A 24,741-nucleotide genomic window follows, 5' to 3' on the forward strand; every position below is an offset into this window, starting at 1 on the left:
AAGCCTCCAGACATGTGAAGCATACTCCATACAAAGACAATAAGGCCCTTGTAAAGAGTTAGCAGCTGGAAGGGTGAAAAAAACTGGCGAAGATGTCTCAGAATGCCTAACTTCATAGAAGCTATTTTAGCTACAAATAAGATGTGGAATTTCCAGTTTTGATTATAAGTAAGGACAGACCAAGGATGTTCAGTGTAGAAGAAGGGGACATCCCAGGTGAGTGTCATTAAAGAAGGGGATAGTTCTTAGGAAGGTTGTGTTGAGTTGATAGATGGAGGAACTGAGTTTTTGAAGCATTGAACAATACTAAGTTTGCTCTGTCCTAATCAGAAATTGTAGAGAGATCAGAAGACAGGCATTCTTTGGTTTCCCTATGTGAATTGTTTACTTCCTAAATGTTTGGATGTGGAAAAATGCATAGTGGTATTATCAGCATAGGAGTGGATAGGACAAGAAATTTGGTTAAGAAGATCAGTGATGGATAACAGGAAGAGAGTGAGTGACAGGTGAGAAACACCACTGTTAATAGATTCAGGAGAACAGTAACCATCTACCACAGCAGCAACAGAATGGTCAGAAAGGAAACATGAGATGAAGTTACAGAGAGAAGGATAGAAGCTGTAGGAGGGTAGTTTGGAAATCGAAGCTTTGTGCCAGGCTCTATCAAAAGCTTTTGATATGTCTAAGGCAACAGCAAAAGTTTCACCAAAATCTCTAAGACTTTTAAAGTAAGTAAGTAAGGAAGCAGTAAGGAAGTCAGTAAGGAAAGCCAGAAGATCACCAGCAGAGCAGCCTTGATGGAACCCATAATGGCAAACAGATAGAAGGTTGTGAAGTGACAGATGTTGAAGAATCTTCCTGTTGACAATTGATTCAAAAACTTTAGTAAGGCAAGAAATTAAAGCAATAGGATAGTAGTTTGAGGGATTAGAACAGTCATCCTTTTTAGGGACAGGCTGAATGTAGGCAAACTTCCAGCAATAAGGAAAGGTAGATGTTGACAGACAAAGTTGAAAGAGTTTGACTAGGCAAGGTACAAGCACGGAGGTGCAGTTTCGGAGAACAATAGGAGGAAACCCATCAGGTCCATAAGGCTTGCAAGGGTTTAGGCCAGCGAGGGCATGGAAAACATCATTGCAAAGGATTTTAATAGGTAGCATGAAGTAGTCAGAGGGTGGAGGAGAGTGAGGAACATGTGCTGAATCATCCAAGGTAGAGTTTTTAGTAAAGGTTTAGAATCATCCAAGGTAGAGTTTTTAGTAAAGGTTTAGTTCAGCTTTAGAGATAGATGTGATTGCAGTGGTGCCAACTGGTTGAAATAAAGGAAGAAAAGAAGAAGCAAAGTTATTGGAGATGTTTTTGGCTAGGAGCCAGAAGTCACATGGGGAGTTAGATCTTGAAGGATTTTGAGACTTTCTATTAATGAAGAAGTTTTTTTGGCTTGTTGGAGAACAGACTTGGCATGCTTCCGAGCAGAAATATAAAGTGCATGAGATTTTGGTGACTCATTTACCTTTTGTTGGCCACCTCTCTATCATGTATAGTACAAGAAGAGGCTAAACCAAGGTTTGGAAGATTTAGGTCAAGAAACAGAGTGAGGAGCGTATGTCTCCATGCCGGACACCATCACCTATGTTACGTGCTCAGCACACAGAGACGGGTTTCTGACATGGAAGCAGTACCCATTCCAAGGAAGATCAGCGAAATGCCTCCTCAGGTTCCCCAAACTACCAGAGGCAAAATGCCAGAGGCACCTCCACTTAAGTTTCCTTTCTGACCGTTCTATTGCTGCTGTGGTAGACGGTCACTGTTCTTCTCCTAAATCTATTAACAGTGGTGTTCCTCAGGGTTCTGTCCTGTCATCCACTCTCTTCTTATTATTCATTAATGATCTTCTAAACCAAACTTCTTGTCCTATCCTCTCCTACGCAGATGATACCACCCTGCACTTTTCCACGTCTTTTCATAGACGTCCAATCCTTCAGGAGGTAAACATTTCACGCAGGGAAGCCACAGAACGCTTGACTTCTAATCTTTCTAAAATTTCTGATTGGGGCAGAGCAAACTTGGTATTGTTCAATGCCTCAAAAACTCAATTCCTCCATCTATCAACTCGACACAACCTTCCAGACAACTATTCCCTCTTCTTCAATGACACTCAACTGTCCCCCTCTTCTACACTGAACATCATCGGTCTGTCCTTTACTTATAATCTGAACTGGAAACTTCACATCTCATCTCTAGCTAAAACAGCTTCTATGAAGTTAGGCGTTCTGAGACATCTCCACCAGTTTTTCTCACCCCCCCAGCTGCTAACTCTGTACAAGGGCCTTATCTGTCCATGTATGGAGTATACTTCACATGTCTAGGGGGGTTCCAGTCATACTGCTCTTCTAGACAGGGTGGAATCAAAAGCTTTTCGTCTCATCAACTCCTCTCCTCTAACTGACGGTCTCCTGCCTCTCTCTCACTGCCGCAATGTTGCATCTCTAGCTGTCTTCTACTGCTATTTTCATGCCAACTGCTCTTCTGATCTTGCTAACAGCATGCCTGCCCTCCTCCCACAGCCTCGCTGCACAAGACTTTCTTCTTTTTCTCACCCCTATTCTGTCCACCTCTTTAATGCAAGAGTTAACCAGTATTCTCAATCATTCATCCCTTTCTCTGGTAAACTCTGAAACTCCCTGCCTGCTTCTGTATTTGCACCTTCCTATGACTGGAATTTCTTCAAGAGGGAGGTTTCAAGACACTTATTCATCAATTTTTGACAACTACTTTGACCCTTTTATGGGACTGGCATTTCAGTGGGCATTTTTTTTTTATTGGATTTTTGTTACCCTTGGCCAGTGTCCTTCCTACATAAAAAAAAAAAGACGGATGGCAAATTCAGTTTAATATCAACAAATGCAAAGTACATTCTTTAGAGAGACATAGGATAGAAGTCTTTAAGTAATATAAGGGTTATAACAAGGGAGAAATTAGCAAAATTCTTAGGAATAGTAACCAGGACAGAACAAATTTAGGTTTAAAAAAGAGATAGGAAGGAACAAATTTAGGTTTAAAAAGATAGGAAGAACTGGTTCTCAAACAGAGTGGTTGATGAATGGAACAGACTTGGTAATTAAATTGTTAGTACTGAGTCATTGGGGAGCTTTAAGAGAAGATTAGACAGATTTATGAATGGGGATGATAGGTGGAAATAGGTAGGTATATTTCATACAGGGACTGCCATGTGTAGGCTTGATGGTTTCTTGCAGGTTCCCTTATTTCTTATATTCTTATGAAAATTAGATCTGAGACTGTTGCAGAAGTTAATGAATAAAAAGCTGAGGGAGGGGGGGGGTGTCAAAACACTTATAGTTGATACCAGAAGAGCAGTCTGACCTGGGGACAATTTTGGTCCCCTTCCCAGATGGGAACTCTAAGGCTGGTGTAGGAGTCGCCATGAAAATTTTGAGTTTTGAGTGAAGGGTGTGTGTGTAATTAGGTGCTTGTAGTTTTGTGTGAAGGAATAGAGTTATCTTTAGAGGGCAGATAAGGCACCTGTACAGACTTAGTAGCTTGGGAGTGGTGAGAAAAATAAGATAACTCAAGGCACCTACCTAATTCCACTGAAGCTGTTTTAGCAAGAAGCAAGATGTAAAATTCCTACTTTAGATTTTTAGTGAAGGATAAAGGTAAGGTGAAAATTATCTCTATATGAGTGAGAACAGTTGAGTCATTACAGAAGAAGGGACAGTTATCTGGAAGACTGTGTTCAGTTGGTAGATGGAGGAGCTGGGTTTTGAGGTAATGGAAAACACTGAATCTGTTCTGCCCCAATCAGAAAATTTAGAAGGATAGGAGTCAGACAGTCTTTTCTGTGATTTTCTTCCATAAATTGTTCAATTCCTATTGGGATGGACATCTAGGAACAGAGGTACAAAGATACAGAGTGATGCTATTAGTGTAGGAATAGATAGTGAATCAATGAATAGTAGAGAGTGAATAATAGGATAGAACTTTGAGGAACATCACTATTAATAGACTTAATTTCAGAAGTTAGATCTGGAAAGATTGACATTTTCTATTGGTGAAAGAGTTTTTGGTTATTTAGTGAATAGTTTTAGCATAATTATAGGTAAAAATGTAATGGTGAAAAGGTTTTTAGTTAGTTAATGAATAGTTATAGCATGATTATGGGTAAAAAATGTAAAGTGAATTAGTTTCAGGAAACAGAAGGCTCAGGTATTGCTTGGAGGCCTCCTCTCTATCATGTATAGCATAATAACAGGGAAAATCATAAATCAATCCAAGGCTTGGAAGGTTTAGGGCAAGAGAAAGGGTGAGGAATGTGCATCTCCATGTCAGACACTATCACCAATGTTATATGCTCAGAACATAGAAATAGAAGCAGTAGTGATTCCATAATAATACCTCCTCAGGTCCCAACAATTGGCAGAGGCAAAATGCCAGAGGCACCTTCACTTTGGAGGATCCTGAGGAGGAACTGGAGCAACAGGACAAGATACAGTTATGAGGTTGTGATCAGAGGAGCAAAACAGAGAAAACAGTAAGATAGAATAAGTAGAGGGATGGAGTCAAGGATGGAGATCTCCATGAAAAGAATAAGAGTCAGGATGTTCTCCACTTTGGAAGTTAAACTTAATTAAATTCCTCAAATTAATAACTTGAGGAATTAAGTGAAAAATATACAGTACAAATGAATTTAGTTAAAGAATAACTGAAGTCTACACAAGATGGTAGAAGGTTCAGAAGACTCAACAGCAAAGCCATGGGAGCAAGTCCTTACACATGCAATCACAAGAAGGAAAGCAAGAGAAGAGGAAAGAGTTCCTTAGGGTAGTTTGTATAATTAGAATGGGAGTGGAAATGAAGAAAAGACTGGTTGTGGAAGCATTAAGAAGTACAGATGTGTTATCTGAAGAGGTATGAAGTGATATAGTATAAATGAAACATGAATGTGGAATACGAGGTCTGGAATGAGAGACTGTAAGAGTAGATAAGGAGAATCAGGGTAGAGGGAAGGACAGCTGCCAACTTCCCTCTCATACTTATGGGAATGAATGGCTGTGAGAGGAAGGTTTCAAGGATAGTATGTACAGATGGGAGAAAAGGAACTGTTAAATAAACATCATGTAGGAAGAGTTAGAGGAGTGCTCCTAAGGTCTAGAGAATGGAAGGAATATATTTTTGAATGCAAAACATAGTGAGGATGTTCATAGTGTGGTTAAAGTATGGATGGGGTGAATACTTAAAAGTACATTTGTGCAGAGGGATCTGCTCTTAGCTGACATTCTTCCATTGCAAGATACATAAATATGCTTGAACATGTGGAGGAATACAAGAGATCTGATAGGCTGTACAGGAGTGTGAATGGATCAAGAAACCAATAAAGAATTAAGAGGATGGATTAATTGTTGGAAAATGAGGAAGTAAACTGAGAATTTTAAGACTTTTAATGAAGTAAAAAATTGAAGGGAGGGCAGCACAGACTTGATCACCCTGTCTGAAGAATAAAGCAGAAAGACATGAAAGAAAGATGGAATTGAGGAAGCTGAAGATAGAAAGGCTCAAGGCACTGATTACATAACAGGAAAGGTGCATAAATATGGGAAAAAATACATATTTGGGATGGATTGTGTGATATGTCATCAAGTACAAAAAACAATATCAAGTAGGAGATAAATGGAATAAAGCCATAAGTGTATCTTAAAGGAAAGAACATCAGGAATGATAGAAAAAATTAGAGGGAAACAAGCATACTCAGAGTATCAAATAATTTGTGTACAGACTTTGAACAAAGCACTGATGAATATAATCAACAGAAATCTAAGCACAGATCATGATGAGGTGGAAGATGAGTGGATCGGATTATTGTTATGAAACTACCAATCAAGCAGCATCTACAGAAAATAAAAAGTTATTTGCTTCTCTTATGGATTTCAAGAAGGCATATAGCAGGGTTGACATGATGGCCCAGTGGAATTTGTACACTTTTTCTTCTTTGTCTTATTAATCCTTGGTTGGGTCAGCCACTCTTATATGTTGTCAACAACTTCTGTTTTCTTCTGTCATCCTCTTCCTTCATGCCTTCTTATGCCTCTCTCAATTCCATCTCCCCACCTGAGCCTTTGCCTTCCCATAGTTCTCCCCTCCACCTGCCTCCTCCATGTCATCCTCTTCCATCCTCACCTCCAGCAAAAGTGAATGGATATGTTGTTTATTTTGTTGCATAAACACATTCCCTATCAACTCCTCTCCTCTAATTGACTGTCTTCAGCCACTCTCTCTTCACCACAATGTTGCACCTCTTGCTATTTTCTATTGCTATATTCATGCAAACTGTTCTGATCTTGCTTACTGCATGCTTTCCCTCCACCCACAGTTTTGCTGCACAACACTTTCTACTTTCCCTCACCCCTATTTTGTCCACCTCTCTAATGCAAGAATTTACCAGTATTCTCAATTTTTCATTCCTTTTTCTGGAAAACTCTAGAATTCCTTGTCTGCATCTGTATTTCCTCCTTCTGATGACTTCAAGTCTGATGACCTGATCCATCAAGAGAGAGAGGTTTCAAGACTTCTTCCAACTCTGATAATCATTTTGGATATTGTCTTTGAGGATTGGCACCTCAAAGGGCTTTTTTATTTCTGTACTTCCTTTTTATATGCTTAATGCTAGCTTCTCTTAAAAAAGAAAAAAAAATCACCTGAATGGTTGGATAGTCACAGATCCGCATGCCAATGTCAGCATGAGCACTGGTAGTGAGGTGGCGCCGGGCAAGGTCGAGGCAGCCCATGGCAATACCATTCCAGCAGGATGATGTCAGCAGCAGGAAGTAAACATCTATGCATTCAACCATGCTCTGGAAAGCAGGAAAATAAGATTAGGATTATGAACCATTTTGTGGAAGAGAAAGGAATGCACATTTAGATGAACTATTACACATACTAAAACATGACATCTGAAACAGTACAGTTCACACAATAACAAGTTTTGTACACAGAATGACTACTGGATTACTACACTGAGTAATTACAGGGCTAGTCACAGGACTGCATCGCTAGTCACAACATTACAGGGATAGTCACAGGATTACTGAGCCAATAACAGGATTACTGAGCCAATAACAGGATTACATGGCTAGTCACAAGATTGCAGGACTAGTCACAGGATTGCAGGGATAGTCACAGAATTGCAGGGTTTGTCATAAAATTGCAAGGCTAGTCACAGGATTGCAAGGGTAGTCACAGGATTGCAGGGCTAGTCATAGGATTGTAGGGCTAGTCACAGGATTGCAGGGTTTGTCACAGGATTGCAGGGCTAGTCACAGAATTGCAGGGCTAGTCACAGGATTGCAGGGTTTGTCACAGGATTGCAGGGCTAGTCACAGAATTGCAGGGCTAGTCACATGATTGCAGGGCTAATCACAGGATTACAGGGTTTGTCACAGGATTGCAGGGTTTGTCACAGAATTGCAAGGCTAGTCAAAGGATTGCAGGATTTGTCACAGGATTGCAGGGTCACCTATACATCATCACTACTACTTTTTCTCCCTCTCTCATTGCTCCAATATCATAACTCTGAAACAACTGGCTATGATAAACTGGAAGGGTATGGTCACTCCTTACCTGAAAGAAAAATAATAAAATATTAACAATAATTAGAATAGGTCCCTCTGCTTGTGGGATAGAGTGAGATAGAAAAGGTGGACATATTGACTGACTGGCAAGCTATCAAGAAAAGCCTGCTGCTGTGATGGCCTGGACACAAGTTTAATACCAGACACATGCCTCTCGTGGAAAATTTATACCACCATCATATAAACTTCTGTGTTTTCACAATCCTCCACAACTGAGCACTCTCAAAGAGCAAGGTATGTTATTGCTACATGGAGGAGTCATTTTGCATGACCTAGCCTCCTTTATTGGCATGACTGTGGCATCTGACCCTGCTGCAGAGTTAGCCCCACTGCATTATAAATACCTAGAAATAATCAGAAACAGAAAACTTGCTAGAGACCATGGAAATTATCAGTCAATAAATTTTCATGGACAGTCATGGTACAGACCTAATAACTTGGTGGATTCATAAAATAGATTTTTAAGCAAAATCATTCTGATCTTGTTCCCTCCATTTAGAAATGTATGCTGATACTTGCCTGACCAGTTGTGGTGCAACAATGGAAGATGGAAGGACACGTGGTCATTGGGCTCATGAGGAACTACAGTGGAACCTCGATTACAGAATGTCTCCCTTCCTGAACAACTCAGTTCTCAAACAAAAGTTTTAACTCATAATTGCTCCAAATGCTGAACCATAATTGGGTTTTCTAGCAAAGTTACTTGATTTCAAATAGTACAAGTCTCAGCCACCCCTCTTTCTCTGACCTGTGTCACCTGACCCTACTGATAAGCACCCTTGGACCTAGGTGCTTGACCTAAATGACAATGCTGCAAAGCTATGTTTTCAAATGTTATGATATTTATGTAAAACCCAGATTATTTATCTTAAAACCTGAACCATTCGTAGTACTACATGGGATGATGAGCTAAATAATCCATACTTAATACTTGAATTTAAAAAAAAGAAGTAAAAAGAACTTATATATTTAAGGGATATTGTTTGTTGTGGCAGAGTAGCTAACGGATCTTGGCCAACGCCTAAACATTCTTCCATGAATAATGAGTATAGTTATGCTCCTAAGCTCTGCCCGCAAAGGACAGCCTAGGACATGCTGACATTATTGCCAGACATAGAATTATTTAGTTCACTACGTGCACTGATGAAGGCACTTGCCTAGTGTCACCATCATCATCAGCATTAGTCACCGCTGCCTGCTTGCCTGCTCGCCTTAAGCCGCTTCTCATCCTGACAGTCCTACTTGTCTTTGGCGTCTGGAGTGATGATACCATGTTTGTTAAGGTTGTTTTCACTGCTCTTCAATTTAAAATGATAATCATGTCTACCTGATATTATACATTACATGATGCATTTATCTGATGTTTTTATGTCTCTTGTAAGTCATGGTGTTTTTGACACCATTATGTCATTATTACATTATGACAAAGACAATTATATTACAAACATCAAGGCAGGAATATGAGGGATGCCATACAGACACAAGCATTTTTAGTTAAAATGTTTTCAGATCTCATTGGAAGATTTATTTCCTTGACTAAGTGCATGAAAATCTTGATGCTTATGTCACTTGGAATAATTTCAGCAGAGCTTTTCTTTTTTTTTTTTTAACAAAATAGAATGGCATACTTCTCATAGGATATACGTTTCTTATAAATGTCATTTTAAGGTTTTACATTATACATTCTTAGTCACATTTTCTCTAGGGTTTATAAAACAACCCGCATGTAAACTCGGCCTACTCCTCCATAAACTCCACCCACTTTCTGGGCTGAGTTCAGCTCAAAGAGCAAACCTATGCAGGGATAGGTTTGTTTAGGTTTGCCTCGGGCAGAAGCGAATACATTGTAGATAGCATAACTATACTATATATATAACTATATATAGTTGTGCGGTTTTGGGCCACCAAGAATGCATCTTAAGTATGTATCCTGAAGGCAGAGTTGCTTATAAAATAATATGGTATAGGCAAGCTAAAAACATATTGATTGTAAAGATAGACTTTCATACTTACTCGTATTATCTTGCAATTAAAATTACTAGTAACACTCAAATGAAAATAATATATACCAAAGAAAATAAATAATGTCAATCTGCAATGACTTGGCAAACACTGATATCCTATTTCTAGATGGTGAGGCACCCTACCAGGATTCAAACTCAGACATGAATAATGATGAACTTTGCAGTAACACTAATGACTGAGATGCAAGTGCTATGTTTAGTGATAAAATATATCTGCTGGAGTGGCTAATTAAGTCAAGCATGATTATATATATATATATATATATATATATATATATATATATATATATATATATATATATATATATATATATATATATATATATATATATATATATATATATATATATATATATATATATATATATCGTTTTATTTGGGTAGTTGGTATGAACCCACCCAATATTATTTATCCTATCTTTTTGCACAAAAGTTATACTATCATTTCTTACTGTAATACCATATGACCTCAAATTGCAGCATTCTTGGAGACTTCAATGTTCACCACCAGCTTTGGCTTTCCTCTCCCTTCACTGACCATCCTGGTGAACTAGCCTTCAACTTTGCTATCCTCCACGACCTAGAGCAATTGGTGCAACACCCTACTTGTATTCCTGACTGTCTTGGAGATATGCCCAACATTCTTGACCTTTTCCTGACCTCTAAAACTTCTGCTTATGCTGTCACCCTTTCTTCTCCATTGGGCTCCTCCGATCACAATCTCATATCTGTATCTTGTCCTATCGCTCCTCAGTCCCCCCTAGGCAAAGGTGCTTCTGGTGTTTTGCCTCTGCTAGTTAGGGGGACCTGAGGAGGTATTTTGCTGATTTTCCTTGGAATGACTACTGCTTCTGTGTCAGAGACCTGTCTTTGTGTGCTGCGCGCATAACAGAGGTGATAGTGTCTGGCATGGAGGCGTACATTCCTCACTCTTTTTCTCAACCTAAACCTTCCAAACCTTGGTTTAACACAGCTTGTTCTCATGCTATACATGATTGAGAGGTGGCCCACAAAAGGTACTTAAGCCTTCCATCACCAGAATCTCATGCACTTTATATTTCTGCCCGGAACCATGCCAACTCTTTTCTCCAACTAGCCGAAAACTCCATAAACAGAGAGTGTCAAAGCATCTAGCCAAAACTATCTCCAATAACTGCTTCTTCTTCTTTCCCTCCTTTATTTCAACCAGATGGCACCACTGCTATCACATCTATTTCTAAAGCTGAACTCTTCGCTCAAACCTTTGCTAAAAACTCTACCTTGGGCGATTCAGGGCTTGTTCCTCCCTCTCCTCCACCCTCTGACTACTTCATGCTACCTGTTAAAATTCTTTGCAATGATGTTTTCCATGCCCTCGCTGGCCTAAACCCTCGGAAGGCTTATGGACCTGATGGGGTCCCTCCTATTGTTCTCCGAAACTGTGCCTCTGTGCTTGCACCTTGCCTAGTCAAACTCTTTCAGCTCTGTCTGTCAACATCTACCTATCCTTCTTGCTGGAAGTTTGCCTACATTCAGCCTGTTCCTAAAAAGGGTGGCCATTCTAATCCCTCAAACTACTGTTCTATTGCTTTAATCTCCTGCCTATCTAAAGTTTTTGAAGCTATCCTCAACAGGAAGATTCTTAAACACCTATCACTTCACAACCTTCTATCTGATCGCCAATATGGGTTCTGTCAAGGCCGCTCTACTGGTGATCTTCTGGCTTTCCTTACTGAGTCTTGGTCATCCTCTTTGAGAGATTTTGGTGAAACTTTTGCTGTTGCCTTGGGCATATCAAAAGCTTTTGACAGAGTCTGGCACAAAGCTTTGATTTCCAAACTACCCTCCTACGGCTTCTATACTTCTCTCTGTAACTTCATCTCAAGTTTCCTTTCTGACCGTTCTATTGTTGCTGTGATAGACGGTCACTGTTCTTCTCCTAAATCTATTAACAATGGTGTTCCTCAGGGTTCTGTCCTGTCACCAACTCTCTTCTTATTATTCATTAATGATCTTCTAAACCAAACTTCTTGTCCTATCCACTCCTACGCTGATGATACCATCCAGCACTTTTCCACATCTTTTCAAAGACGTCCAACCCTTCAGGAGGTAAACATTTCACACAGGGAAGCCACAGAATGCTTGACTTCTGATCTTTCTAAAATTTCTGATTGGGGCAGAGCAAACTTGGTATTGTTCAATGCCTCAAAAACTCAATTCCTCCACCTATCAACTCGACACAACCTTCCAGACAACTATCCTCTCTTCTTCAATGACACTCAACTGTCCCCCTCTTCTACACTGAACATCTGTCTGTCCTTTGGTCTGTCCTTTACTTATAATCTGAACTGGAAACTTCACATCTCATCTCTAGCTAAAACAGCTTCTGTGAAGTTAGGTGTTCTGAGACGTCTCCGCCAGTTTTTCTCACCCCCCCAACTGCTAACTCTGTACAAGGGCCTTATCCGTCCATGTATGGAGTATGCTTCACACGTCTGGGGGGTCCCACTCATACTGCTCTTCTAGACAGGGTGGAATCAAAAGCTTTTCATCTCAACTGACTGTCTTCAGCCTCTCTCTCATCACTGCAATGTTGCATCTCTAGCTGTCTTTTACTGCTATTTTCATGCTAACTGCTCTTCTGATCTTGCTAACTGCATGCCTCCCCTCCTCCCGTAGCCTCGCTGCACAAGACTTTCTTCTTTCTCTCACTCCTATTCTGTCCACCTTTCTAACGCAATAGTTAACCAGTAATCTCAATCATTCATCCCTTTCTCTGGTAAACTCTGGAACTCCCTGCCTGCTTCTGTATTTCCACCTTCCTATGACTTGAATTCTTTTAAGAGGGAGGTTTCAAGAGACTTATCCATCAGTTTTTGACTACTGCTTTGACCCTTTTATGGGACAGGCATTTCAGTGGGCATTTTTTTATTGGGTTTTTGTTGCCCTTGGCCAGTGTCCATCCTACATAAAAGAAAAAAAAATCTTTGAAATAAGTTAAATGTGATTCTGTTGAACTTCAACATAAACAAACAACGTTCGGCGCTCAGGAGAAATCCAGAGCCACCTGTGGCTCTCTCTATGATCCACAACGCCATCACTATTGCACAAATGCATTTTACCAGCAGCAAGATATCTAAGTGTTATGATCACCTTCATTTTGGCAGTGAGTGGGTTGCTCCTTTTTGTGTCACTCTGTAAGGCTTTCCTCACTTGATTGGTGAGAAAGAGAATACCTGCATGTCTAAGCAATATCTTTTGATGAGTTTTGTGTCACTAAGTTCATTCAGTACATCCTTTCTGGATAAATAATTTCTAAGCAGGAGATGTTGTGGAGCAGCCATCTTAACATTGGGAATGTCAGTAATTACCGAGTAAGACATGGTGGATAGGTGTCTCAGAATGGATTAATCTATTCTACATTGATTTCTGTGGAGAAAATAGTTTCATTTTTCAAACTTTTCAAATTCTGAATAGCATTCGATTCAAAAACTGAGGTTCCACTGTATATCATATCAAGAGTTTAGAATTAAAAGCCATACCAATGGGCTTAAAGTCTCTTTGTAAGGATTGAAAGGGAATCCATATCTGCCTTTGATTGGACAAAGCCAATGCAGTTGCCAGTATAAACAGATGTGGTAACACTAAACCTAACTTGAACTAATAGTAGAACAAATTTTTGATTGGGCAGAGTTGAAAGGGATTACTTTTATCAGCAGAGCATGTAAAGGGATTACTACTTAATGCTGAGGCAAACAAGGAGTCCAGAGTAAAATATTTAGATGTTGAATGGATGCTACAACCCAAGATGTTCAAAACAGTGTCAGATTTTTTATACCCCAGATATTTATCTTTTTGCCTCACAAATTAATGCTCAGTTAGATACCTACATTTCTTGGGAGCCAGATCCTTCTGCTATATTCAATGGTGCCTTTACAATGAATTGGGTCAATAGGAATTTATATGCCTTTCCACCCTTCAGGATCACTGGCAGTGTACTAAAGAACTTCAGGAACATAAGGCAACATTAATAACAATTCTACCACTGTAGCCAACCCAGGTGTGGTTCCTGACAACTCTCCAATTATTAGCAGACACTCCTTTACTACTTCCTCAAAATCCTCTAATATTGCCACAAAGGATTGAACATCCATGGGCCCGAAGGTTAGTTCTCACAGCTATGATGTTATTTGCCAAGCCTTCAAAAACAAAGGCATTTTGCTAGAGTCTGTCCAATTTTTACTGGAAAGAAGGTACAACATTACAGTATGGGCAACATAATGAGAGGTAAGTGTCATTTTGTGTCTAGGCAAACTGATCCACTTTCTCCATCTCCTAACCCTCCCAGGTTGCCAGTGCTGTATATTTACCACAGCAGGAAGGTGCATGGTGTGCACCAGTGACATGTATTTAAGGCAGCGATTTTAAAAAAATCGCTGTGGCCATATTTTGACTGGGAGAATTTTTTATACTTTGTCAGGATACTTTTCATACCTTTATGCTTCTCCCTCATTGATCATTACCTGTAGGTATGCTAAGGGTAAGGGTCCCATTCCTGATGACCACAGTACAGGAAGAATGTCTCACTGTGCAAAGAATATTGTGCACGTGCCCAACTTTGCTCGTGTCGTCGGAGTGACACCTCAATCCTGCTGCAAGTATTGTCAAGGAACACCCGAATAGGTAGACACCCATGCCACCTGTTAGTGCAACTCCCCGAACAGACATGGTGTTATCATATTGGTGTTACTGGCACACGGTTGGTTGTTTCTACTTACCGTGTCTCCCTGGGGAATTGCACTAGCAGCTGGAGTGGGTAGGAGATAGGGAAAAGAAAAAGGGAGGCTTGTGTGGGTCCTGAGGCTGAAGCCGGTATCATTCCATGTGAGCCTGGCAGATGATGATTGGGTTGAGATTCTTATCACCACTACTTAATAGCACAGAATCCAAGCTGTTGTCTCCTTCTATCTTCTACACCTACCTGATATCCTCCTCTGCCTGGTTTTGGCATGATTACTACAAAGTACTCTTGCTTTAGTGAGTTACAATGTCCCTCAAAAAAAATATTGCATCCAGTGTGCACATTTCAAACTTTCAAGAGGTAAGTGGAATGCAAGTGAGAGATTTTCAGCAAAGACTGTGTATGGTAGTTTCTCCCTCTCAGGTATATATATATATATATATATATATATATATATATATATATATATATATATATATATATATATATATATATATATATATATATATATATATATATATATATATATATATATATATATATATATATATATATATATATAAAATGCAGTAAACCATGGATCTCTCTCTTTTACTTTCTGAGGTGATGTAAAGATCCCTTACTAAGTGTTATAGGGATTATGAAGTTTTCTTTGCTGTAGGTTTCAGGAAACACTAAAGCTTTCATTGAATGCCATAATGACATCAGTTGAAACACCATGAAATCAAATTATAAGATTAAATGAATACTTACCAAGTGTTAAGTTTGACTGAAATTTCATAAATGTTTAAACTGAGTAACTGAGGTATTACATGCCCTCTCTTCCAGCCCAATGAACTTGTGAAGTTCAGTTTAGAACTTCCAAGGCGACACATACATAATGGTTGCTTCCTCAAACCTACTCTCTAAAAGACTGGCACAGGGCTGGCTATGCAGGCATCTCATTTAATACCTCAGTGATGCAGCTAAAATATTTGTGAAATTACAATCAAACTTCAAACTTGATAAGTATTCATTTAATCTTACAATTTCAAGCCTCTCTCATTTTCTTTAAAAAATCTTCCTATAAATTCATACAAATTGGACTGGTGCATGTAAATTAGTGAATATACTACTATCCTGCTTACTATCCTACTATAGTGAATAAACTACTATCCATTTCAGACCCTATGAGGCATAATTTTTTGCAAATATTTTTCAACAAACAGCTGGATCAATATGACAATTTGGCACAGTTTGTTTGACAGTCCCCTAATTCATGACACCACAGTGAACTGCCCAATGTGTTTCATTAAGGAGTTTACTCTTGGCTTTCAAAATGAGGTTGGCAAGAGCTGAGTAGACATTCAGACAGGGAAGGTATTGCATAACAAAGTTATGAAATCTATCACTCATCCACCTTTCTTTTCATTCTCTCGTTGCCTTCCCCCATCTCTCTCTCTCTCTCTCTCTCTCTCTCTTGTACTAGAGATATGAAGTCATGCTCACGTTATTTGTCTATAATGGTAGATAATCCAAAAATATGCACAGAGTATGATTGGATCATTTATGCAAAATGATCATGATTACATTTCTACCCTTTTGACCAATATATGTATGGTGGTTGGTGGTTTAAAAGTTAACATGGTAACTCAAGGGCATGCAGCTGTATATGTACAGATGCTAAGGAGGAAGGAATGCTTCATTGCTGTCAATCATGACCTACATGCTACATTGTCTGGGTACAAAGCAGTAACTGTGGGGAAAGGGATAGGAAGAAGGTAAGGAGGGAGGGGAAGATGGGAATAGAAGGAGAAATGGATCAGTGTTGACATCAAAACTACATCACACAATACCTTCCCTGCTCGAATGTCTACTTGGCTCTTGCCAGCTTTCCCTTGGAATCCAAGAGTAAACTCCTTAAGCCGCATCCACACTATGCCTCATGCCATCCTATGTTGGGGGATAAACATCCACACCATAGAGGACATTGCCCAGCATGCTGCCACACTAGCCAGTTTTATATTATATGCTGATACACACACACACACACACACACACATACACATAGATGGAAGAAGAGGAAAACTGAGAGTAGATGGGAAGAATATATTGATGTTAGAAACAAGTACATTGAAATAATAAGAATGAAGAGCAGAAACTATGAAAGAGATATAATAGATAAGTGTATAAATAAACCCAAACTATTCTTTAGACATATAAATGGAAAGATGAAGAAGAAGGAAGGTGTATCAAGACTGAAAGTTGAAGGAAAATTCTATGAGGATGCACAGGACATGGTGGAGGTTATGAACAATAGTTTCAGGTTGGTATTTACTGTGGAAGGGGAGTTTGATGCTGGAAGGGATAAGTTGGTGAGGAATATACTAAGTACAGTCAGTTATGAGGAAATACTTATGATGGAAGAACTCGATGTAGATAAAGCAACTGATCCAGATGGAGTATCAAACTGGATACTGAAGGAATGTAGAGAACAACTGGCTGATAAAATTCACAATCTAGTGATGATATCACTATCACAGGGAAGAGTACTAAAAGACTGGAAGACAGCAAATATTACACCTATATTTAAAGGAAGAAATAAGGAAAACCCATTAAATTATAGACCAGTGTCCTTGACTAGTGTTGTAGGAAAACTATGTGAAAGAACAATAAAGGAAAGATGGATGGAACACTTGGAAAGAGATAAAGTTTTGGTAAATTGTCAGTTTGGATTTAGGAGGGGAAGATCATGCTTCATGAACTTATTGTCCTTTTATTCAAGGGTAGTCAATATTGAGCAGGAGAGAGACGGATGGGCGGATGGTGTCTACTTAGACTTGAAGAAAGCGTTTGGCAAAATACCACACTGAAGATTGCAATGGAAGATAAAAAATTATGGAAAAATTGGAGGAAGGCTGCTGGAGTGGATGGAGGATTATCTGAATGATAGAGAGAGAGAACTGTAATAAAAGACCAAAATTGATCTTGGCTGAAAGTAACTAGTGGTGTCCCAAAGGGGTCAGTGTTGGGACTAATAATGTTTATAATATATGTGAATGACATAAATGAAGAAATAAATATTTATATGAACTTATTTGTAGATGATGCTAAGCTGATGAGAAGGGTAGAAAATGTACTACAAGATGATTTAAATAAGATGAATAGATGGAGTAAATCTTGGCAAATGGAATCCAACTTAAGTAAATGTAAAGTAATGAAGTTTAGTAAGAGTAAGAAAAAAATACAAAATCATTATGAAATGGATGGTGTGAAGTTAAAGAAGTAAAAAGAGGATTTGGAAGTAACAGTTGCTGAAAATTTGACTCCGGACAGACACATTGATAAAATTACTGGAGAGACGATGAATTTGTCAAAGAGTAAAAATGGCATTCTCATATTTGGATGAAGGAATGATAAAAAAGTTGTTGATTTCCATGATAAGACCAAGATTGGAATATGCAGCAGTGGTGTGGTCTTCTCATACAAAGGGGACTATTGTAAAATTAGAAGTCACTAAGATGGTTCCAGAGTTGAGCAAGTCGACCTATGAAGAGAGATTAAGAATGTTGGAAATGTCTACCCTTGAAAATAGGGGAGAGAGAAGAGATTTAATTAGCATCTATAGAATGATAAATGGTATGAAAAATGTGGACAAAAAATGTTTTATAAATTTAGATTCATAGAGTAAAAGGGGACACATTAAGAAGCTGAAGAAAGTTAACTGTAGAAAAGACATAAAGGAATATAGTTTTCCTCATAGAAGTGTGAACAAATGGAATGAATTCAGTGAAGACGTCATCAATGCCGTAACTGTCCATGCTTTTAAGACCAAACTGGATAGATATAGAGACAGGATACTATGAGATTATTCCCCTCCCCTAAACCACAACTAGGTAACTAGGTAAATATACACAAAGATAGCGGGCAGAGAGGACAACAACAGATGCTGCTCCTAACATCCTGCAGTTTACATCATTGAGAGCTGTCCCTGATGGTGGATACTGAGGTGGGACTCACACTATTATTGCTTGCTGCTGTCCTGTCTACAAAAAAATTAATGTAAAGTGTAATAATCTCCATAATGAGCAGGGAAGAGGGGGCAACCTCAGCGCTGACTTTGTTTTTTATGTCTCCAATAGGGACTATCCCAAAGGCAAGACAGAGGGATTTTTCTGGTTTTGGTGAGGATGATAAAGGAATTGAAGAGAGAATGTTGAAAGAAGGATTACTGATTTGGAAAATGAAATGAGAGAGATGCAAGTAAGGATGGAAAAGGTGAAAAAAGTGGTTGAAATACTGACTACTGAGAAGGGAGTTTGAAAACGTGCGTACGATGATTTACACAAAAAATTGGCACTATATGAGAAGCATAAAGGCAAGGTTGATGAATTGAATGTAAAGCAGGAAATTTGGAAGAAGGTACAGGAGGAAAAGAAGATTTACTTTAGGAAGATTGTAGAAGAGCAAACTAAGGTAAATGATAGCATGCTAACAGAAAAGGTTGTTCAAGTGATGTTCAAGTGATCAAGCAGAAAGAAAACTTGGTGAGAGACAAAGTAGATAAGAAAAAGACTGTAGTGGTATTTGGTTTAAAGAAGGAGTGTGTACCACAAAGGCTTGAAAGAGAAAGGAAACAAGGTGTGTGGATAAAATGGTGGAGACAATACAAGATGACAAGGAGCTGACAGAAGATATTGAAGAAATTCAAAGACTGGGCAAGTATGTTGATGGTAGATAGCATACCATTAAAATAAGCTAAGAAATAATAGGCAAAGCTTAGAAATTGGCCAGAGTTGAAGAGTACAAACAAGTGTGGATAAAAAAAAAAGATAGGACCAGAGAAGAGAGAGAGGTACTATAAATGAACTAAGAAGAGAAGCAAATGAAAAAAAACAAAGAAGGATCAGAGGTGGAGAAGAAGAGGTTCTACTGGAGGGTCAGAGACATGAGGCTGAGAAAGTGGTACAGGAGAGTGGACAATGCAGAGGGGGAGGATTAAAAGTGGCATACACAAACATAAATGATTTGATGTCAGCAATGCTGGAAGTAGAAGATTAATTAAAAGAAGAGGAACCAGATATCATGGGAATTGTTAAAACAAAACTGGTGAGTGATGTGGATGCTTTAAATAATGAAGATGGAAAATACAACCTCTAGCTGAGAAACAGAAAAAAAAAAGTAAGCAGGGTGGTGTGATGCTCCTACTAAGAAAAGAATTGATGGTGGAGTCTACCACGTGGGTAGGGGGAGGCAGAGGTATTGAAAGTAAGCTTAAAAAGAAATCTGGGAAGATGCTAAAATACTGTAGTGACCTATGTTCCCCTTTATTCCAACTCATGGGGGGAAGAAGAATATGAGAGAATACTGGGCATGTTTATCCAAGTTGCTTGAGGAAAATGAAGATGTACAAGTGATGGAAGACTAATTATAAAGAGGTATCTTGGGAAAGTTGGACCACAGAAGGCAGTGAGTCACCATGGGGAACAAATTACTGAAGCTGGCTACTGAGAATATTTGTATGTAGTAGGTTAAAGACAACACAAGATTCAGAGGAAATTAAATGCTGTCAAGGCTTGATCTAATTTTTACTAAGGAACAAGCCATAATAGAGGCTTTAAAGAATAAAAACCCAGCAGGAAAAAGTGATCATGCCTCAACTTAGTTCTTAGTAACAGATAAAAACATCAGTACAAGGAAAGAAGACCAGAGGAGAGAATGGTTGAACTACAGTAAGACAAATTTTGGACAGTGTAGGAAATATTTTGATGAAGTGGATTGGAACAAAGTATTTCAAATAGGTGACATAGACATAGACGTCCAACCCTTCAGGAGGTAAACATTTCACTCAGGGAAGCCACAGAACGCCTGACTTCTGATCTTTCTAAAATTTCTGATTGGGGCAGAGCAAACTTGGTATTGTTCAATACCTCAAAAACTCAATTCCTCCATCTATCAACTCAACACAACCTTCCAGACAACTATCGCCTTTTCTTCAACGACACTCAACTGTCCCCCTCTTCTACACTGAACATCCTCGGTCTGTCCTTTACTTATAATCTGAACTGGAAACTTAACATCTCATCTCTAGCTAAAACAGCTTCTATGAAGTTAGGCGTTCTGAGACATCTCCGCCAGTTTTTCTCACCCCCCCCCCAGCTGCTAACTCTGTACAAGGGCCTTATCCGTCCATGTATGGAGTATGCTTCACATGTCTGGGAGTGTTCCACTCATACTGCTCTTCTAGACAGGGTGGAATCAAAAGCTTTTCATCTCATCAACTCCTCTCCTCTAACTGACTGTCTTCAGCCTCTCTCTCACCGCCACAATGTTGCATCTCTAGCTGTCTTCTACCGCTAGTTTCATGCTAACTGCTCTTCTGACCTTGCTAACTGCATGTCTTCCCTCCTCCCGTGGCCTCACTGCACAAGACTTTCTTCTTTCTATCACCCCTATTCTGTTCACCTCTCTAATGCAAGAGTTAACCAGTACTCTCAATCATTCATCCCTTTCTCTGGTAAACTCTGGAATTCCCTGCCTGCTTCTGTATTTTCACCTTCCTATGACTTGAATTCCTTCAAGAGGGAGGTTTCAAGACACTTATTCATCAATTTTTGACCATTGCTTTGACCCTTTTATGGGACTGGCATTTCAGTGGGCATTTTTTTTTTATTGGATTTTTGTTGCCCTTAGCCAGTGTCCTTTCTACATTAAAAAAAAAAAAATTGTAAGGAGATAAATTGGGAGACATTAACAACTACAGGAAGTGAGAATTCATGAAGTAATAGACTGCTAAACTGGGCAGTGGAAAACTTAATGACTCAATGGGTTGATTGTGATACCAGATTTAGTGGAAGAGATAAACCATCAAGATTTGATTTAGTGTTTACCAAGGACATTTGATAAAGTACCATACAAAAGCTTAATATGGAAACTGAAAAATATCGGAGGACTGGAAGGATCATTACTAAAATGGATGACTGACTTTTTGATGAACAGAGAATTGAGGTCAGAAATCAGAGGGAATAAGTCGAAATGGAGAGCAGTAATAAGCAGAGTTCCACAAGGATCAGTATTAGTGTTAGTTATGTTTGCAATACAGTACAACCTCAGTTCACAAATGCCCCAGATCATGAACAAATTGGTTCATGAACTAGTTTTGTGAACAAATTTTAGCTTGGTTCATGAACAGTGCTTTGTGGTATGAACACACATTACCTACAGTCCACGAAACCTAATACTCAGTTGTGTGTTGGTGCACTTGGTGTAAACATTGTTCGTGAGAGAACTGTGTTCAAAACTTTTTTTCTTTGTTTCCCTTTTTTGTGGTATTTTAGCTTCCATTATGCCACCTAAGAAGGAGAAAAGTGTTAGTGATAGTAGTAGTAAGAAGCCTAAGTGTATTACTATTGAAAAAAAGAAGGAACTTATTGGATGAATAAATGGGGAGAGTAAGGAAGGCGAAGTTATTAGAATAGAGATTACTGGGCAGCTGCGTGTTTCCCCACATGGGTGAATCTCTCTCTCTCTCTCTCTCTCTCTCTCTCTCTCTCTCTTTCTACATAATAAAGTAAGCAATAGACACACATTCACTACCTGCATTCATCAGTAATTGAGTGTCAGTCTGTGGTGACATTCAACACTGATAAGACAACCTTCCCAGCACACACACACACACACACACACACACAAAGAGAGAGAGAGAGAGAGAGAGAGAGAGAGAGAGAGAGAGAGAGAGAGAGAGAGAGAGAGAGAGAGAGAGAGAGAGAGAGAGAGAGAGAGAGAGAGAGAGAGAGAGAGAGAGAGAGAGAGAGATGAAGAAGGGAGGAAGGAAGGAGGGAGAGAAGGGTTAGAGGGCAAGGAATAAACTAGGGAGGGGGGAACTTTAACCCTTCATACTGTCTCCCCTTACTGGAGAGAGAGAGAGAGAGAGAGAGAGAGAGAGAGAGAGAGAGAGAGAGAGAGAGAGAGAGAGAGAGAGAGAGAGAGAGAGAGAGAGAGAGAGAGAGAGAGAGAGAGAGAGAGAGAGAGAGAGAGAGAGAGAGAGAGAGAATGTAAGAGGAGGGAGGGAGGGAGAGGAAAGTAAGAGGGCAAGGAATGAACCAGGGAGGGGGGAACTGTACCCATGTACAGTCTCTCCTCTTTGGTGGAGGAGAAAGGGACCAAAAATGGATAAGGGGGATATGGAGGACAAGGGAGGGAGCACAGGGGAGGAAACTGTGATGTAGGCTCTGTCAATGAGATTTCCTCATTCTGGATAGAAGGTGGGGCATGATGTAGTTCACTTATGTGACTGGTGGGAATAGGGATGGTGGGAGGAGCAAGAGAACCTCAAGTACAATAAACAGAGTCTTAGCTACTCAACAATGACTAAAACAATGTAATTATGATGCGTACATAGGTGTCATCGTATTGAAGGGGCTAAGAATATGTGTTTCAGTTTCATTATATATTCATAAAAAGAATAAATAAATAAATAAATAAAAAAATAAATAAATAAGCAGGTTTAAGCTCCGAATATGAAGTGAAGGGTTTCACCTGACATTTGAAATCCTCTTGCATGTATTCAGATCCTTATTAGATCCCAATATTTTACATTTCAAAAACCTTAATATTTTCTAGGACCTACCAACACTGGTCCTTAGACCAATTCTGCTATGAGATGTAAACAAATATAGCATGGGCAGTGACACTGTCAGAGCCCAGAGGGTTAAAGTTTGCATGTCATATTTTTTTTATCATCATTTTATATGAAATTATAGTTGTAATATTTCAGTACATTTTGAAAGCATAAGGATGTGTGAGAACTGATTTACCTTATTCTCTACAATGTATTTTTATTTGAAATATTCAGTAGAGACCATCACCACAAGCCACCCTACCTTGTGATGCTCTCTTCACTTATAAAATCTTGTTTGTTAGATAGCAAGCTGTCTTAAAAAAAAAAAAAAAGTTTCTCATTAGCTTCAAGTTTTCTTGAACATGTATGTAAGTTAAGAATATTAAAAGATACGTGCAATTTCAGTTGTATGAAGGTGTGTCTTATTCAAGAAATAATGGCATCATACTAAGGGATGCAGTGAATCTTGCACGTGTCGCCATGTTTGGTGTGTAACCGACTTGTAAAAAAAAGAGTTGTTTTTGTTGTGTAGAAGTGATCATCACTTTGTTTACATGTATGAAGATGTTTGGGGTTTGATTAAGGGCCACTGTTGCCACAGACTTACCACTAACCACTGCCCCAAAGCTGAACCTTGGCATTATAAGATGCAGGCTCATTTTCTGAGACTTTTTTGGGGAAAAAGGCATGTTTTATAAGCCATCAAATACAGTATGTAAAAATACCATATTTCTGAGGCTGAAATGGATTAATTGCATTTACATTCATTTCAATGGAAAAAATGGTTTTGGTTCATGAACAATTTGGTTTGCGAACCAAGGTCTGGAATGAATTAAGTTCGTGAACTGAGGTTCTACTGCATGTGTAAACGACATGACAGAAGGGGTGACAAGCTACATGAGTCTCTTTGCTGGTGATGCTAGGATTTGGAGAAAAGTAGCAAATGAAGAAGACTGTGAAGCTTTAAATCAAGACTTAATGAAGATGAATGAATGGTTGTTGAGGTGGAACATGGAGTTTAATGCCAAGAAATGTAGCATGGTGAAGTTTGGAAAAAGTGTGAGAACAGAAGGCAACTACTATTTGGGAAATAAGAAAATTACTATGAGAACAAAAGAAAAAGATCTGGGAGTAACCATTTCTAATAAACTGTCATTTGTGAAGCATATAAATAAGATCACTTGAGAAAAGTACAATTTGCTGAGAAACCTCAAGATTGCATCCACCTATACTGATGAAGATATGAAAAAAAAAATAAAAATGATAACAGCAATGATACATCCAAGATTAGAGTACACTACATTAGTGTGGTCACCAGGTTTGAAGAAGAATATCAGAAAGTTAGAAAGAATTCAGAGAGCTACAACTAAAATCCCTGCAAGCTTAAGAGGATACAGTTATTAAGAGAGGTTGAAGAGATTGGGTCTGACAACAGTGGAAAAGAAAGGAGGGAAAGTGGTGATTTGACATCAATATATATAGAATATTGGAAGGGATGGAAAAGTTGGACAGGGATGACCTTGTGATACCAGATAAGAGAGGTACCAGAGGGGATAAAAGGAAATTGAAAAGAAGAGTTAGCAGAAGAGACATCAAGAAACAGCTTTCCCAACAGAAGCATAGCAGTGTGGAATGAACTTATTGATGAGACTGCGTGTGTCAAGACAGTTCACAAATTTAAAGAAAAGTTGGATAAAAATCAAAGTGGAGATGGGACAGTACGGGCCTAGAGTGGCTCTTATCCTGTATTTC

The 24,741-nt window shown here is 39.0% G+C and overlaps 1 protein-coding gene across 3 annotated transcripts in view; it reads right to left on the reverse strand.

Annotated features, from left to right (window-relative positions):
- The window catches only part of LOC135093485 (uncharacterized), a 195,789-nt gene that overhangs the window by 108,037 nt on the left and 63,011 nt on the right, over positions 1 to 24,741 (reverse strand). For all 3 annotated transcript variants that reach the window (XM_063992765.1, XM_063992766.1, XM_063992767.1), the window contains exon 7: positions 6,714 to 6,869. In XM_063992765.1, the coding sequence (XP_063848835.1) occupies positions 6,714 to 6,869 (156 nt within the window). The remainder of the gene's footprint in view (positions 1 to 6,713; positions 6,870 to 24,741) is intronic.

Source organism: Scylla paramamosain, chromosome 43 (assembly GCF_035594125.1).
Source record: "Scylla paramamosain isolate STU-SP2022 chromosome 43, ASM3559412v1, whole genome shotgun sequence".
NCBI classification, from domain to species: Eukaryota; Metazoa; Arthropoda; class Malacostraca; order Decapoda; family Portunidae; genus Scylla; species Scylla paramamosain.